The sequence below is a fragment of the Engystomops pustulosus genome, chromosome 2 (genome assembly GCF_040894005.1).
Source record: "Engystomops pustulosus chromosome 2, aEngPut4.maternal, whole genome shotgun sequence".
NCBI lineage: Eukaryota > Metazoa > Chordata > Amphibia > Anura > Leptodactylidae > Engystomops > Engystomops pustulosus.
The window spans coordinates 238775319-238794093 of NC_092412.1; the positions used below are offsets into that span (position 1 = coordinate 238775319).

General features: G+C 45.8%; 1 protein-coding gene across 2 annotated transcripts in view; it reads left to right on the top strand.

Moving 5' to 3' along the window:
- USP25 (ubiquitin specific peptidase 25) overlaps window positions 1-18775 on the top strand; it is a 79507-nt gene that overhangs the window by 18890 nt on the left and 41842 nt on the right. For both annotated transcript variants that reach the window (XM_072138574.1, XM_072138575.1), the window contains exons 2-3: window positions 5863-5940; window positions 12558-12702. In XM_072138574.1, coding sequence (XP_071994675.1) covers window positions 5863-5940; window positions 12558-12702 — 223 coding nt within the window. The remainder of the gene's footprint in view (window positions 1-5862; window positions 5941-12557; window positions 12703-18775) is intronic.

Here is an 18775-nt window from a genome sequence, read left to right on the forward strand (position 1 = left end):
GGGGGACTCTGTCGAGGCGCTCTACAGCTGCGGCGGGGTGACTCTGTCTGGGCGCTCTACAGCTGCGGCGGGGTGACTCTGTCTGGGCGCTCTACAGCTGCGGCGGGGTGACTCTGTCTGGGCGCTCTACAGCTGCGGCGGGGTGACTCTGTCTGGGCGCTCTACAGCTGCGGCGGGGGGACTCTGTCTGGGCGCTCTACAGCTGCGGCGGGGGGACTCTGTCTGGGCGCTCTACAGCTGCGGCGGGGGGACTCTGTCTGGGCGCTCTACAGCTGCGGCGGGGGGACTCTGTCTGGGCGCTCTACAGCTGCGGCGGGGGGACTCTGTCTGGGCGCTCTACAGCTGCGGCGGGGGGACTCTGTCTGGGCGCTCTACAGCTGCGGCGGGGGGACTCTGTCGAGGCGCTCTACACCTGCTGCGGGGGGACTCTGTCGAGGCGCTCTACAGCTGCGGCAGGATTACCCTCTGTTTACTAAGGATGTTTTTAGTGGGTGTGTAGATCTGGAAGCGGACGCTGGTGCGGCGAGAAGAAGCAAACATTCCTCAGTCCCTGCCCAGTTACTGTAGTCTCCGGACTGCTGGGGGGAATTAGTGAATTAGATTGCTGTTAGTTCCTTTTGGTGAGGACTGTCCTTTAATATGTTTGTTGTGGGACTGACACTTCTCTGTTCTTTGGGAAAGTGGATCATAAGGCTCCTACCATTGTAAAGTGGCAGCTCTGAGGTACTGCAACCTCTCTTATTAAAATGCATTGGAGCTTAGGTGTAGCTTTCCAGCACCAACAACATACAATACATGGAGTCTTCTACTGCTTCTAGCACCTAGAGACAGCCGTTGGATCTGATCAGTGTTGGGCCCAGTAGTCGGACTGACCACAGATCACATAAGAGAGGTAATTGGTGTTGAATACCATGTCACCAGCTAAGTGCAATATTCTACATGAGTCATCAGCAACTTCATTAAGTGACTGCAGACAGGAAAAGGGAATCCAGGAACCTTTCTTCATGTCATCGCTTCTCTCCAATCACAGATGGTGTTGTCCCGTCTATTCTCTGTATGGCCTCTAGCAACCTCAAGAGGAAGATACCAGAAGTGTTTGTCGAATTTTCACAATTCCCCCTCCCCTCTGACTTTTGAATGTCACTGGGGCCACTTCCTTATGATCGAGTGTAGTCAGTGAAAATCGCTCAGTGAGGGATCTCCGGACTGGAACTTCCGATGACTGGAATAACCTCGCGATATTATCAGATGCTCCTTCCAGTCATCAGAGGTTCAGCTCGGAAGATCTCTTCAGCACTCAGAGTGTCTTTCACGGACTGCACTCGATCATGGGCAAGTGGCCTAAGAATAAAGGGGTTGTCCACTTTCAGCAAATAATTTGATATTGTTTGCATAGAGAAAAGTTATAGAATTTTCCCATATACTTTCTGTATCAATTCCTCAGTTTCCTATCTCTCTGCTCGATGTCATTGTATAGGAAGCTTCATTGTTTAACTTCTAGATTTCTGGATATAAACTGGTACATGGTCATGTGATGTCACACAGGTGCACAGCAAGTTATATTGTAGATAGTAAAAAGACCTGTGTGATATAACAAGCTCTGCACCTGTGTGACATTACATGACCCAGGATGTAACGAGCTGTGCACCTGTGTGACATCACATGACCCAAGATGTAACAAGCTGTGCACCTGTGTGACATCACATGACCCAAGATGTAACAAGCCGTGCACCTGTGTGACATCACATGACCCAAGATGGAACGAGCCGTGCACTTGTGTGACATCACATGACCCAAGATGGAACGAGCCGTGCACCTGTGTGACATCACATGACCCAGGATGTAACGAGTCGTGTACCTGTGTGACTTTACATGACCCGGGATGTAGCGAGCTGTGCACCTGTGTGACATCACATGACCTGGGATGCAACGAGCCGTGCACCTGTGTGACATCACATGACCCGGGATGTAACGAGCCGTGCACCTGTGTGACATCACATGACCCGGGATGTAACGAGTCGTGTACCTGTGTGACATCACATGACCCGGGATGTAACGAGCCGTGCACCTGTGTGACATCACATGACCCGGGATGTAACGAGTCGTGTACCTGTGTGACATCACATGACCCGGGATGTAACTAGCCGTGCACTTGGGTGACATCACATGACCAGGGGCCGTATTTTATCCATTATGAAGTTTCCTGTTGAATGAGAGTAAGCAGAGATCGAGAAAAGGGTGAGGAATCTATATTAAAAATTGTATAACTTTTAATCATACAAGCAATATCAATTATTTGCAGAAAGTGGACAATTCCTTTTAAACATCAGATGACTCCTTGTTACTAATCAAAAATTATGTGTAAGTGAAAAGGTTCACGGTACGGTCACACATGGCGTTTGCAAATACGAATGCGTTTTTACATATTTCCATGTGTTTGACTATCTTGAAAGCCTTTTTTTCTAATTACAGGAAGTGTAAGCAGCTGTGAAAATATAAACACAGTTGCTTCCACTTTTAGCAATAAGAAAAACTCTTTCAAGCCAGTCAAACGCACGGTAAAACGTTATTGCATTCCTTTTGCAAACGCCACGTGTGATCGCGTCCTGAAAGATCAGCTGATTTTGAGTTATTTCATGGCCTTTCTCACATCATATGTAGGACTTTTATAGAAATATTACTAGCGCCTGTAGAAAGACAGAAATGTATTTTTATCTTGCATCTGACCGGCTCAGTAACCGTCACTATTATCTGTCAATGTAACCCAGAAGAATTGTGAATGGAGCTTTACGCATGAATGGAGAAGAAAACAGGTGCTTGGCTTTATAGTGGACGGCTCTGATACATTGATTAAATCCTTTCAACCGATTTCTATAAACAAGAGGGTTACGGTCAGTGACTGCAAGCAGAGGTGCTGCTAGAATACTACCAGTAAAGCAAAACAAACAAATAAAAGAAACGAAAGCTAAAGCCATAAAATTGGCCAAATCCTTCATTCAGCTTCAGGAAGGAAGTTTTAAAGATGTCGTCATTGTGTAAGTGTCCACGTTACCAAAACAATGAGACTGAGAATCAACAAATCCTCCGGCGAGGAAGGTAACCGCCATCAGCTATGGAATCGGGCCAGAACCAAACACAGGATAGACGGCTGTACACACCTCCAGGAATCTGTATTCATACCCTGTTATTTGGGGCTTCCTTAGGCTATGTTATCACTATCAGATCTAGGGCATAGACTGCACCTGTACAGAGCCATGGCACCGATCCATGTAGTAGCCACAAAGGGTTAAGAGTATTTTGGACACCGATCCGTGTAGTGGCCACAATGGGATAAGAGTATTTTGGCACCGATCCGTGTAGTGGCCACAATGGGATAAGAGTATTTTGGCTCTGATCCATGTAGTGGCCACAAAGGGTTAAGCATATTTTGGCTCCCGCAGTGAACGGCTCTGTCTGCTTCCTGCATTATACGCTGTGTTTTGTTTTGGTCACGGCTGCAGATATCCGCTGGTTTTCGGGTAGGGCATTAATATTAAAGGGATGCTGATTATATGTCAGGAATTTAAAGGGAATGCTTATTCACTTATTGCCGCAGTATAGGCCCTGGAAACGCCTTCTGTTGGTCCATAGCGGTGCTGACACCTTGGTGGCTCCAGTTTAGAGGGGTCCTCTATCATGAGATTTCACTTGGTGAAATAATAAAGGACCAAAAGGTTCCCAAATTTTATCCAAAAGCAGAAACTCAAGCAGCAGTGTGTCAGATTATGAAGAGTTTATTCTTTTTTTTTTTTTCCATGTGACTTTAACTTTTTGTAATGCAGAGGTTAGGACAAGTGGAAGACCTGCTGAGCTTCACAGAAACCTGCCCAGCAGCATTTATGGACATTCCCTTAAAGAGAATATTACGTTCTCACCTGTCAGTAGCAGTTTGGACCATATTGATTGTGACCCCATTGATCATCTAGCAATTTAGTTCTCGGTCTTTATAATCCCACCCGTTATTTATATCAACTGGCTGTATTTAGGGTGATTTTTTTTCTCTCCATATTTATCGGACTATAAGTGGGCCTTATAGTCCAGTGCACCTTATATATGAACTGCACTTACAGAACAGCTGCCTTGTACTGTGCACAGGTCTGCCACCTGCTGGTCATTCATCCTTATAATCCCGTGAGCCTTATGATACAATGCGCCTTATATGATCCTAGACATTTTAGCAGGCATTTATTGAGCCTTAAAATGTGGTGCACCTTATTGTCCGAAAAATATGGTAATGTTGCTGTCTCTTATTTTAAATCAGACTTATACAAACACAATGAGGGAGATTTATCAGAAGTTTCTGAGGTAAAAGTGTTCTAGTTGCCCATGGAAACCAGTCAGAGATCAGCTTTCATTTCATAAACAGCTTTGGGGAAATGAAAGCTGAGCTCTGATTGGTTGTCATGGACAAGTAGAACAGTTCTGCTCTCAGACCGTTCTGATAAAGCTCCCCCTTCGTTTGGACCTTTTAATTGTATTTCAGTAATAGATATTTTTGTATTTTATAGTGCTGACAAGGATTTGTTCTTTTTTTTGACAGTTTGTAAATATAGAGTCAAAAAACTCAGAGAACCAGTCACCAGGCTTTACCCTACTAAACTCCTCCTCCTCTTGTAGGGTATAAAATGTATAGAATTCCCTCTTTATTTACCTAAAAAAAAAAATCTCCTCCAAAGTCAGGCAAGTTACACATTCTTCACATGAGATGGGTCAAGGTTGCTGGTTGGAGGGAGAGTGTCACTTTAGAAGCCCCCTGTGTTCTGTTCTATAGCACCTATAACCATGTGTTTGTGTCATATTAAAGATAAGAAGTTAGGCAGTTAAAGGTCCAGTTACTGCCTATTTTTTGTATCTGCAGCTTGCAAGGTTACTAGATGCTTATAGAACAGTAGACAGTGGCTGCTTGAGTGGCACTACCCCTGCAACCACTAAACTTGACTCATCTCATGTGAAAAGAGTCATATTTGCCAAACTTCAGGGGAGTGTTTTTTTCTTTTTTTATACCATAGGTAAATGGGTGACATTGTACATTAAGAGGGAAATATAGAAAGGACATTTCATACCGTACCTGAGGAGGGTGGTAATTTTAGTGGGGTAAAACCTGGTGACAGGTCTCCTATAAAGGGGTTTACCAGGAATTATGTGAAACCCATTGGGGTCTTTAGTGGGGATGGCAAAAAAACAAAAAAAAACTAAAAGGGTGTTTTATCAGAAGACTGAGAGCAGAACTGTTCTGATTTCCTATAACGACCAATCAGAGCCCAGCTTTCATTTCCACAGCAGTTTATAAAATTGATTTGTGGCCATGAGCAACTATAACAGCCCTGCTCTTAGACACCTCTGTTAAATATTCTCCAAAGTGTGCATACCCCTAACCAGAAGTGTACCTAAAGTGTGCATATTCCAAGCTAGGTGTACCTACACCCAGCCAGCTGTGCCGGGTGGTAATGGGCCCTGCTTTCACCATGGTCCATGGTCACAAGTAGCATGCCATGGTCCAAGGAGGCCTTGGACTGGCCGAAGTAGGTCCCATGACTCTAACTCCTCGGTACCTTTTGAGGCGGCCACAAATAGGTTAAAGTGGGTCCTGTGAGCCAGAATTCATGGAAAATCCCTTTAAAGAAACATGCAATTAACAATATTTAAGAATATGTGCAATTGCATGGGATTAAAAAAGTAAATGATGACTGCAGGTAGCATACCGACCACTAGATGTCAGCACAGCAGGCGCTGGTCTCACTTTCTGACTGCTGTGCTGCTTCTTTGTAACCATTTCTAGGTATCATTTATTAACATGTCTTCCTGTATTGTTTTGTCTTCCAGCACCAGCAGACCTTTATAAATCAGCTGAGGGAGATCACCGGAATTAATGATCTACAAGTACTACAGCAGGCGCTCAAAGTGAGTATCCGCATTCCCCAAATTTAAGGGTTCCAGCCAATAAATTGAAATTACTGGAAAAATGTTCTAGATTTCTTGCACAAAACTTTTGTGACATGAGTAGAATGTATGTAAAATGAACAACATTAAAAAATTAAACACATTCTCTAATTCAACTTTATTAACAAAACTACAACATTTTACAGATATAATTCCAACATGTCTCTATCCGTACTGGTGTTTACAATTTGGCTGTCCCAGGATCCGACCGTAAATGTTCTATGTCGACTATGGTCGGCAGATTCCTTTAGTTTCTCTTGTTTTGCAGGAGAAGGGGGCGGGGTTGGAGGCAGAGCGCACACTACAGACTGGGTGGAGAGGTGATATCAGAAGCTCTACGAACAAGATAAGCTCTGTATCCAAGGGGAGGGGGTGACATAGCAGTGCTGACTCTGTGTCTAATTGATTAGGTGAGGGATCAGAGATCTGTTTTTTGGGGCTTTTGTTGGCTTTTCTGCTAGTGGGATGTATCTTTGTCGTCTTTCCTTATTGATACAAGTGGCATTTTGGTCTTTAGTGGATTTATGACCTTTTAAAACAAAAGTTGCAAAAAGTTTCCAAAAGTTCGCAATCAGTTCTAAGCTTATTTCTACACCTGGTCAGGGGCAGCCAAAATGAGCGACTTTTTAAAAAAGTTGCAACTTTAACATCTGGATTCAGGCGATTAACTCAGGAAACACTGCAGAAAACCCTTTCTCATCTCTTCTGTCTCATCTCTTTCTATGTGTCAGATACTAGTAGAATGTACAGACGCTAAAAGATAGTGTATACAAACCTGTATCCTGATAATCTAAGCACATTCTCAGCACACAGCATCTCATAGCACAGAGGAATAAGAAAGTGTCTGCATAGATAGTGCCCATCCACACTCTGGAATCTTACACTGACCATCATCTTACACTGACATTGTAAAGTAAGGGGTTAAAAATGATTTTTATTGTGTAAATAAGACCAGGGGAATAAAATTTGAGAAGTTTCTTTTGTGGGCAAACCCTTTAAGAAAAAAAAACCTTTTATATCTTAAATGTGTTGTACCAACTACTTAAAGGAAATCAATCATTAAAATTAAGCGTAATAAACCAGAAGCACTCATACATCCAGGCACTTCGACTTTTAATGTTCTGCTAGAGAGCTGGAGGGCTCTATCAGAGGCCCCCTGTGCTACAGCAGTACCACTACCCCCTCCCACTGTGTGCTAAAACTCTCTGCTGCCCTGAGATTACAGCAGGGAGAAGGAGGGTTGAGACTTTCTACTGCACAGTGTAACAGTCAGTAAAGCTCAGCCAGGTTCATCAGCATAATCTTAAAAGTTGATTTTAGAAGGAAGGAGACCATAGATAACACACATGAGAAGATTACCACAGTCACGGTGCCTGGATCTACGAGTCAGTGCCCCAATAAGTTTATCCCTGCTTGAGTCTGATGGTAGACTACCTTTAGGTTATCTCCCATATACAGAATAATAAGCTGTTTGGTAGGGGTCCATTTGCAGGGACCTCTGCCGATCACAAGAACAGGACTCCCAGCAATCACAAAACCCGTTCTCGACAGTACAAGGATGTGTTACCATTGAATGGTGTGGCAGGGCTCATTACTGCCCATCCACCAATAGGTGAGGACTGAAACGACATTGTCCTGAATACTGGCGTCCGGGGTTCTACTGTTAAGTGGGCTTCCCAGCAGTTGGACCTTCACGGTTTAGCTTCGTATTGCCTATCCTGTGGATAAGGATAACTTTAATGGTTGGTACAACCCCTTTAACTGTGTGGATGACAGTATTCTGCAGATTCACAGTGGTAAAGGTTGTCTTGTCTGGTGGCTCGAGACTCCTTTGGTCCCCAGTGTGCAGTACAGAGAGGTCTACTGACATCATCTTCACTAAATGTAGAGGGGGCAGACGACAGCCCCTGTTCCCACGGAGGACCCTCTCCATGATCCAGATTGGAGAGCCCCTCCTGGGGACCTAGACAACTACTCACCTGGATGGCTCGAAGCAGCGACTGCATTGGAGTGAAAACAGCTGATTTTAAGGATTTTAAACTCCAAACTATATACCTCCAACACAACATATACCCCCATATTCAGTAAAAGCAGATCTATGAGTCCTAGATGACTTCTTATTTCTGTTCTGTTTCCCGCAGAACAGCAACCCTATGATCCGACACTATAACATGTTGCCCTTCTTAAATGAATAGTTGATGATACGGTTAAAGCTTGGACAGTCCCTTTAAAGTTTCCTCCTTCTAATCCTTCTATACATTGTATTTGCTGTATAGATTGTGCTATTGATCTGCTTGTGTGATGTACGGCTGATGGAGTTCCTGGAAGTCTGATGGAACTGTAGTAATAGTTGTATAACGCGGCTGCAGAGTGCAGGGAGGAGGCCGCGGCCGTTCCTACGACTTGGCAGTAATACCTTGTATTAGATATGTGGTGAACAATGCAGGGTGTGGAGGGACAGTATGATACATGTCAGATTTCTATCTGCATCTCCTACGAATCCATGTAAATCGGTCGTCGGAGGCTTAGCCTTTACTTAAAGGGAACCTGTCCCCAGGAATGTGATTTTCAGCTGGTGACAGGTTCCCATAGCCTATGCTATGCTGATTTTAAAATTGCCTTTGTTAGCATTCTCAATCATTTCAGTATTTTACAGAAGTTTAATTCACATTACCTGGCTTCCTGCCAGCAGTCTGTCTCCTCTCCTCAACACTCATCCAACTCCTTCACCCCTCCTCAATTTAGGTTGTGTTCATTGAGCAGGCAGGAGTGGGATTGTGTGAAGTAGAGGAAGAACGCATGAGGAGACACAGGCACATGGGCTGCAGCTGCCTTTCCCCATGGAATCACCACATGCTGCGGGCAGGGTAATGTGAATTAAACTTCCATAAAGTACTGAAATGATTCAAACTGCTTGCAAAACCGTTTTTAAAATCAGCATAGCATAGGCTATGGGAACCTGTCAGCAGTTAAAAATCACATTCCTGGTGACAGGTTCTCTTTAAATTCTGAGTGGTTTATTCTTGTAAATCAGGCGACGTTACAAATTTGCTATTGTTGAGGTGGACTGCTCAATGGTGATAATATTTTGGGACAAGCAAGATTTAATGAGGCAAAAAGAAACATGTCAATACATTCCCTTTTAAGAGGCTTGTTGTATGTTGTAACCTTTTAAGGTAATTGACTGTAGAAAAAAAATTGGACTCTAGCTTTGGTTCAGGAATCTTTTCTATTTGGCAAAATGTAAAGTGGTTACAGAAAAAATCTCAAGCATGGTCCTCCAGGCATCTGAATTATTTCAATGGGCGCTTTGTAATGACTTGTTTTGCCTTTAGAGGCGCTGCAGGGGGCAGATTGCTTTGCTTTGTTGCATTATACATTACACCATGTGCTGTGTATACCCGACCACCACCATCTTTAGCTCTTTGGGTCTTCCGGAATGGTACGAACGCTTCAAGGGAAATAGTAGCAATGCTGCTGTATTCACATAAAGGAAGGGGGGGGGCGCTCTGAGCATTTTTAAAAAATATTTTCTAAATATTATGTAATCTATATTGTATACTCTTGGTGGACAACCTATGGCACGAGTTCCTTGAGGTGGTTCTTGGTGCCCTTTCTGCAGGCACCCAGGCCATAACCCCTGCACAGAGTTCAGCAGACAGGACTCGTGCCCTCCTCTTGCACTCCAAGGAAGCCTAGGACGTGCCGTGCTCCATTCTATTTCCAAGCACATATCCTGGGATGGCTGGAGGTGTGGACAGAGCAGGATTACCATTGATGATCCTGCGCATTTAGAAAACTGGTGGCTGCAATCACCATTATGGCCGACAAATACTCAAATAAATGTGTTTTTTTTTTTGTTTTTTTTAAACTGCGGTTGTCGGGTTGGATTTTTTTTTTTTACGCATGAAGGGTATCTAGTATAAGCCATAGAAATACATAGTGACCACGTGTCACTGTACTGTGTCATCTCCGAAGAAAGGACAAACCGTGCTCTCGTTTACCGTATGTACAGCCCAGCTGCTCGGCTCCCTGTGGAGAGGGGAGGGGTGAGGAGCACTCGCCCCTTTTTGTTACCAGTCAGCCAAATGCTAGGACCATGTTGTGGCCTATGGGCGGGAGGAACCACTATGGCTATGGGGGGAGTGCATAAATTAAAACACCGAGGCTCCCTGAGGCGCTCCGGTGACGCGGCCTGAGCGCCACAGGGTAAGTAGCAAAACTTTTATAACTCTCTATTTCCATATAAACTTATAATTAAAGAAGCTCTGAGAAACATCGTTCCTCAACTTTTTATTAGGACACATCTACCATCAGTAAAATGATGGTAGATTTTTTTTCCTTAATGTTCCTGCCGAGGAATCGGAGATTGCACCCAAAACGCAGCTCTTTAGGTTCTGGACATACTGTTGCCTGGTACCTAATATGAAGGTATCAAATGTTTTAAATGTTGGGGACTATAATTGAGTCTATAGGGCTTCCGTCATGTTGCAGGACGCAGTAAACCTATGTCCAGCTTCTGTCCCGAGTATAGGATCACTATCTGTGAAAACTAACTAGTGTCTGATGTGAACATCGCCTTAAACAAGCATTGGTTAACATTGAATATTGTTGTGTGGATGGCGTTCAGCATTGATAATGGGCAGAATGTGCGGAATGTGGAAAGCAGAGACTATTATTTCCGCTACATAATGTGAGAGATGTCGGCTTGTTTTTAAGTTGAATGCTTTTTGCTGTTTTTACTGCTAGGAGGGCAATGGGCAGATAGCGTGATACACCACAGAGATCAGGACGCCGGCAGCAGGGATTATTTTGGGCAGGAAAACGTGGAAAAATAACAATTTCAGGTTTAACTTGGAATTGAAGTAGTGAGAAGAGGATAGTCTGATAAAGGCTATAATGCTAGGGTCATTTTTTTAAAAATTCCTAGTTGTAGCTATTCTAGTACCATAAAATTATATGTTAAAGGAAACCTGTCATCAGACATTGACCTTATAGACCACTACCAGTATGTTGTCAAGCAGCTTAGAAGCTTCTAGATGATGTTTCTTTCATGGCTCAGTGCGGTGGCATCATCCAGAAAATCTACTTTAAAGTGAGCTATAAATTGGTTGTATAAAGTCAAGGAGGTGGAGAGTTTAACACTAAAGTCATTTTCTCTCGAACTCAGAATGCTGCCTTCACTGTATTTGATGGTCCTGCACCCAAAGACATCACTATCCAGATCTGCTGAAGTCTGATGGATGATGTCAATCACAGGGGAAGAGGTATTCAGAGACTGAGAGAACTTGACAGTTTTAAACTCTCCGCCTCCTTGACTTTATACAACCAATGTACATCTCACTTCAAAGTTGATTTTCTGGATGATACCACCACAATGAGCCATGAAAGAAACCTGATCTAGAAGGTGCTCAGCCCCTACATAACAAACTGGTAGTGGTCTATAAGGTCAATGTCTGATGACAGGTTCCCTTTACGGGGCTCTACAGGGGGGCCACTAAAAGTTTAACTTTGTGATCCTTGCTCCCCTACTACTATATTGCTACTGCTCCCCATTCCTCGCGCCCTTGAAGCCAGGGTAGAAGACTCCGTTTGACTATCCAGTGGCTGACACAGGATACTACTTCGAGCAGTGATCGGGAGAGTGAGAAGCGGGAAGTGGGATTGGTCAGTAGGGTGTGCACGGGAGAAGGGCAGTATTCCAGTGGTTATACATTGGGGAACTCAAAAGGGGGCAAATATGATAAAACATTTCACCTTCACTCAACTTCCTGGATGTCTCCGGACCCTACAAAGAAATACTAGGTTAAATGGGTTCCCCCGAGGTTGAAAAACATGACTGTTTACTTCCTTAAACATCGCCACACCTAAGCGAAACTCCATTTATTTCTATCCAGCTGAGCTGCAATACCTGCACAGACCATGGTTGGGTGTGTCGCCATTTTTGGAAGAAGGCAGCCATGTTTTATTAGTCTCGGAAGAACCCCTTTAAGTAGTGGCGTGATTGGCCGAGTGACCTAGTGCTTCCTGTTGCATTGGGAGACGCCCAGAAAGTGCAGAGCAGCAGGGAGCAGGAGCAGTGGTAATGAAACCTTTTGCTAATTAACAGTTAATTTTAACAGTCCTGCAGATTTTATGTGGTTTTTATTGTAATATATAACCCCTTTAACCTGGCAGCAAGTTTTTTGTGTGACCTGAAAGGGAACTTAAAGGGCTTTTCCCATCAAGTCAAGTTAGGCCCTATCCACTGGTAGGGCCTAAATTGCTGATCGGTGGTGGTCTCATTGATGAGACCCCCACAAATCACGGAAACAAGGGGTCCGAACTAACTTGAATTTGTGGGAACACCCCTTTAAGATAGAGGAGAGCTGCTTGTGTAGTGTTTCATATTTTCATATTACGATGGTCTGAGGTTTGTGTTTGTTTTTAAGCAGATGAACCTGAATCACTGTCTATGCGATATAGACATAAAGTACATCTAAAAAAGGATCTATGTGGGAGTCCTGCTCATGTACCGTACAAGGTTTTATGTGCCTTTTCATTTCATTCTGTTAATATGGTGCCCTATTATTTTCCAGGATAGCAATGGAAATCTGGAGTTAGCTGTTGCATTTCTTACTGCAAACAATGCCAAGCTCCCTCAGCCGGAAGAAGCAAGCTACTATCAGACCGCCATCCCCAACAATGACCGATACATCAGCGTGGGCAGCCAGGCAGACACAAGTAGGTGGCTCCTATTACCGCGTGATAAGGCCTTTCTCTGCGCAGCAGTGGTGTCTAACTTAGGCCACACCCGATAAAACTTGCATCTCGAAAGCTGAAATAAACGTCTTTGCTTATTGTCTTAATTACAAATTTCCTACAGTTTTTTTTCAATCTTCCAATAGCCTCTCCATGGTAACAGACAACAATGGAGCCCAATGAAGTCAGTTCCTAGTTTCTTCTATTTACGCAGAAATTCGCCTAATAAACCACTTCCAGTATGTTATTAAGCAGTGGGAACACCTTCCAGATCGAGTTTCTTTCATGACCCAGTGTGGTGACATCATGCCAAAAATTAACTTTGAAGTGAGATGTAAATTTGTTGTATGGAGATTTTGACATTAAGGTCAAGCTATTTTTCCTTCAGAAAGCCCCCTTTTACTGTAATTTATGATCCTGCATCCAGAGACCTCACTAAGCAGATCTGCTGAGCTCCGATGCATGATGTCAGTCACAGAGGAGGAGGTTTTCAGAGCTCTCCACCTGGACTTTAGTGTTAAATTCTCCACCTCCCTGACTTTATACACTCAAGTTACAGCTCACTCCAGAGTGGATTTTCTGGATGATGCCTCCACAAAAGTCCGTGAAAGAAACAAAAACTAGAAGGTGTCAGGGTACTTGACAATATACTGGTAGTGGTTTTAATAGGTCAGTCGCTGATGACGGGTTCCCTTCAAAGGGGAGATCTATTCTTATCTACTCTTAATTCTTTACTCCACTGATTTCAGCACAGTTTAACTTTATCTCTAGCCCCCCACCCTTCCTGAGCAACCCGTGCCATCTGTTTCGCCTCCATATACTATTTTGGCTCTCTACTCTAACTCAGAGGCACCCAACATATATATAAAAGTAGGATATTTTTAAGTTGGTGGCAACTTAAGACCCTTTGAGTTTCTTTATTATCTCTTGGCCTTGCTATCTGTTTAGAAGTAATTTCGTCCCGCTACTTATGTCCCTAATTAGACTATAAATACCCCTCTTGATTGGTCCTTATCCAGGATGTTTACAGCTACAAGGCTTGGGAACCTCTGTGTAGGAGATAATGTGTCAGCCTTGCAGTACATCCCGCTCTTGTTCTAGTATAGGCCGTATCATTGACTTCTGCCATAAGCAGAGATTTGACAGGCTGCAACGTGCGCTCACTTACATGTTTATGTCAATGAATTATGCGAGTCGGGCCGCTGCGCTCTATAATTAAGAACCCTAGAACCAGTTATGCCACAACTAGCTCCTACATGTTGTTAGGATCTATACGTCATAGTTATGGCACATCTATAGGGCACGCTTGTTAACATAACTTATCTCCCAGCAGTTCACCAGCCATAACGTCTTCAAATTGCAAAATGTATTGTTTTTTTTTCTTGCCATTGGAGGTAATTCCACAGAGTCTTCTTACAGATGTCAGATTTCATATTTATTGGAGTACTCCGACTCAAAGACCCTCCATCTGCTGGCGCATAATGCTCCCGCCTCTGGGTGTATCTGGTGGCTGGCAACGCTGGTGTACATTTCGAGGAATTGCTCTATTGCCAGCAAGCGTTCAGGCCTAAAAGAGAACCTTTCACTACCTCACACATGTGGAGATCATCATACAATGTTTCAGCTGCTTCATTTTCTTTTTACATCACAGGGTTATGGAAATATCAGTCCCAGTATCTGAACATTATAATCCTCACTACTGTCAGAGAGGAGGTATTGGGGCAGAGCAGGGGGAGTGGGCTAATCTTCTCTGACACGGAGGCAAACACCTCCTTCCTCCAGCTTCTCCTCCAAGACAGTAGAGAGAATTACAATGGTCAGATACCAAGACTGATATCTTAGAAACTGTGGGGGCTAGAAAGAAAATTCAAAATGGTCCCGAATTTTTGAAACCCTACATAACGGTGCATTCATCGGTGAGGTGGGGAAAGCTCCCTTTTTAATGGGTGCAGGCTTGTTCCTGCCCCACACCGGCCCACTCTGCTGCTGCCCACTCCCCCCTTTATGCCCCTTACACCCACATGATGTGGAGGTGGTATTGAGGGGGTAATAATCACAATATTTGGTGAATCGCCCCCCTCCTCTTTCACAACCACAGATATAGGAGCTCATTTATCTGCTGGAAAAACTCACAAAAATTTTGCAGATAACCCAGTGCGCCTAATGAGTCACTAAACCAAAAAGACCTTCATCCAACTGAAATAAATCCCCTCATACAGTCATAAAAAGGCAGGAATTGGGGCACATTTATCACACGCTTGGCGCTAATTGTGTCATCATTGCTCCTCTTGGCCATGTCCAGCCTCATGGGCAGTGTGCAGGTTCAGGCCCATTTGGTGTGGAGGTGGCATAAGAGGGGAAATGGGTGCTATTTCTAACATATTGTTGCACAAGCCCTAATAAATGTGTCCCCATGAGTCGGCGATTGATGTTGGCTCTTCGTCTGCACCCGATCTGTTTAAAATCTCTGCTCTCATGATATATTGCTCCTGCGCTTGGTACAAGCTATAGAAGTGTGCAGACGCTGTGTCCCTGCCCCCCACAGACCGGCTCCACATTCTGGGATGCCCTCACCCCACCCAAGTGGTGTAGAAGGGGGTGGGGAAATCCGTCACATATTCCTGGCATAGCTCCTCCTCTAGCAAACAGCACCCCCCCTCCCCCTCCCCAATGAAGGTTCCTATGTTAATAAACTCCTTAATGCCATGGATCTGTAATTTTCGTCTATTTGTACACATCAAAATTGTTGAAATTGCTCATAAATCCACAAAATTTCCAGCGACACCTGGCAGGGACAGGGTTAAAGTAAACCTACCACTTATTTAGTGATGGATATCCATAAGCACTGTGTATATATAGTGGACACAAAATTAACCTTTTTTCTGTAGTTTTATGAAATACATGTTTTAGAACATTTTTCTGATGTTCTAGAACACTAATTACAATGCATGACGTCTTTATGACATGGTTGCTAGGCAACCTATCATCTCCTGGCTCTATCCATCTATCTATACAGAACACAGTTTTTCTATATTTTCATGGCTTCGTTTGTTTTACCTAAATCTGGTCAGAAACAAGAGACCCCCGCCCCCTCTTATAACTAGTGTAATGGGGATTATAATCTACTGCACAGAGAATGGATGTGGGTCTCTAACACAGGGAGACAAACAGCATTGTATAATGTGTCTTGTGATGGGGCATCTATTAATACATCTACATGACAGAACCTCCAGTTACAAGAGGCAATCCTCAGACATGTACTCACTTGGGTCTTTGAGGGTCATTTATCTTTAGGTGGGAATAGTGCTCCAGGTTTTCTGCTCCATTTAGATGAATCTTACTTTTTGCAATAGTTTTTTTGTCACAATTTTTTTTTTTTTTTATGAGCGCACATTTTTGCACAACCCAAACCAATCTGTTTCCTGCACCCGGTGGGGACTGGGGGTTCTTTTTTGCTATTGAATTGGGCAAAAAAAAAAGAATAATCAAAAAGTTGCCAACATTAGAAGCGGGCAAAATTGAAAGGTAAATAAGGCATAAAACAGGATTCCAAGTACTAATGCGCATGAAAATGGTGGATAAAAAAACAAAAAAAAAGCACATCCACCTAACAAAAACACCCCCTTTATTCTGTAAGCAACATTATAGTCTGTCTATATCTTTCTATATGTATTGATCTGTACACGGCAGAGGCTAGAACATGAATGAGGCCTGATGGGGCATCAGGTGGAACGTTCCGTGATGTCACAATCTGTCCATCTCTGTGCTGTCATCAGCCTACATTGTGATGTCATGGCTGTGTCAGGTTACACCTCATTATCCAGAATATTGTGATGTAATAATGAAGGGATCCTGTAACTACTGCTCACACCACGACCCGGAGTTCAGTCTTAGTCTTAGTCTTGCTCTTGCTCTTGCTCAGTCTTGCTCTCAAGATGCCTCGACGGATAAAGACAGTTCTGCAGCGACCGCAGATGAAGACAGTGCTGCATGTTCACAGGAAGAACTGGAGCGCTGTGAATCCGACGCCCATGGAAATCGATGAGAAATTCTTCAAAGCCGATGTAGAGATGGTGGACCTGGATCCTGGAATCCCGAATGTCTGGACGGGGAGGCGTGCTTGATTCCGGGATGTTGCGCAGTGGAGGCCTGCGTGACTCCCGGGATGTTGCGCAGTGGAGGCCTGCGTGACTCCCGGGATGTTGCGCAGTGGAGGCCTGAGTGACTCCCGGAATGTTGCGCAGTGGAGGCCTGAGTGACTCCCGGGATGTTGCACAGTGGAGGCCTGAGTGACTCCTGGAATGTTGCGCAGTGGAGGCCTGAGTGACTCCTGGGATGTTGCGCAGTGGAGGCCTGCGTGACTCCTTGGATGTTGCGCAGTGGAGGCCTGCGTGACTCCTGGGATGTTGCGCAGTGGAGGCCTGCGTGACTCCTGGGATGTTGCGCAGTGGAGGCCTGCGTGACTCCTGGGATGTTGCGCAGTGGAGGCCTGCGTGACTCCTGGGATGTTGCGCAGTGGAGGCCTGCGTGACTCCTGGGATGTTGCGCAGTGGAGGCCTGCGTGACTCCTGGGATGTTGCGCAGTGGAGGCCTGCGTGACTCCTGGGATGTTGCGCAGTGGAGGCCTGCGTGACTCCTGGGATGTTGCGCAGTGGAGGCCTGCGTGACTCCTGGGATGTTGCGCAGTGGAGGCCTGCGTGACTCCTGGGATGTTGCGCAGTGGAGGCCTGCGTGACTCCTGGGATGTTGCGCAGTGGAGGCGTGCCTAACTCCCTAATTGCTGCGCAGTGGAGGCGTGCCTGACTCCCTAATTGCCGCGCAGTGGAGGCGTGCCTGACTCCCTAATTGCCGCGCAGAGGAGGCGTGCCTGAGTCCCGGATGCCGCGCAGAGGAGGCGTGCCTGAGTCCCGGATGCCGCGCAGAGGAGGCGTGCCTGAGTCCCGGATGCCGCGCAGAGGAGGCGTGCCTGAGTCCCGGATGCCGCGCAGAGGAGGCGTGCCTGAGTCCCGGATGCCGCGCAGAGGAGGCGTGCCTGAGTCCCGGATGCCGCGCAGAGGAGGCGTGCCTGAGTCCCGGATGCCGCGCAGAGGAGGCGTGCCTGAGTCCCGGATGCCGCGCAGAGGAGGCGTGCCTGAGTCCCGGATGCCGCGCAGAGGAGGCGTGCCTGAGTCCCGGATGCCGCGCAGAGGAGGCGTGCCTGAGTCCCGGATGCCGCGCAGAGGAGGCGTGCCTGAGTCCCGGATGCCGCGCAGAGGAGGCGTGCCTGAGTCCCGGATGCCGCGCAGAGGAGGCGTGCCTGAGTCCCGGATGCCGCGCAGAGGAGGCGTGCCTGAGTCCCGGATGCCGCGCAGAGGAGGCGTGCCTGAGTCCCGGATGCCGCGCAGAGGAGGCGTGCCTGAGTCCCGGATGCCGCGCAGAGGAGGCGTGCCTGAGTCCCGGATGCCGCGCAGAGGAGGCGTGCCTGAGTCCCGGATGCCGCGCAGAGGAGGCGTGCCTGAGTCCCGGATGCCGCGCAGAGGAGGCGTGCCTGAGTCCCGGATGCCGCGCAGAGGAGGCGTGCCTGAGTCCCGGATGCCGCGCAGAGGAGGCGTGCCTGAGTCCCGGATGCCGCGCAGAGGAGGCGTGCCTGAGTCCCGGATGCCGCGCAGAGGAGGCGTGCCTGAGTCCCGGATGCCGCGCAGAGGAGGCGTGCCTGAGTCCCGGATGCCGCGCAGAGGAGGCGTGCCTGAGTCCCCTTCTATTTTACATGTTTCAATAAATTTAGTTTTGTTGTTGTGCAAAATGAGTCTGAGTCTTTTAATACAGGGCTGTCACATGTCACTGAAATTGTGACTTATTTAATTTAAAAAAAATTAAGAAATAAAAAGTGGTGGTGGGGCGGATTATGGAGTGTGGGAGCACCTTTTTGCAGCAAATTTACTATACCGCCTATGGGGTGAGTGGTGGTAGTAGCGATGGTCATCATTAAGTCCAGTGCATAAAGCGCCAGACTTAAAGGGGTTATGCCACAACCCAATTTTCTTTAACCAAAAAAAACCAAAACTCCCAAAGAGGT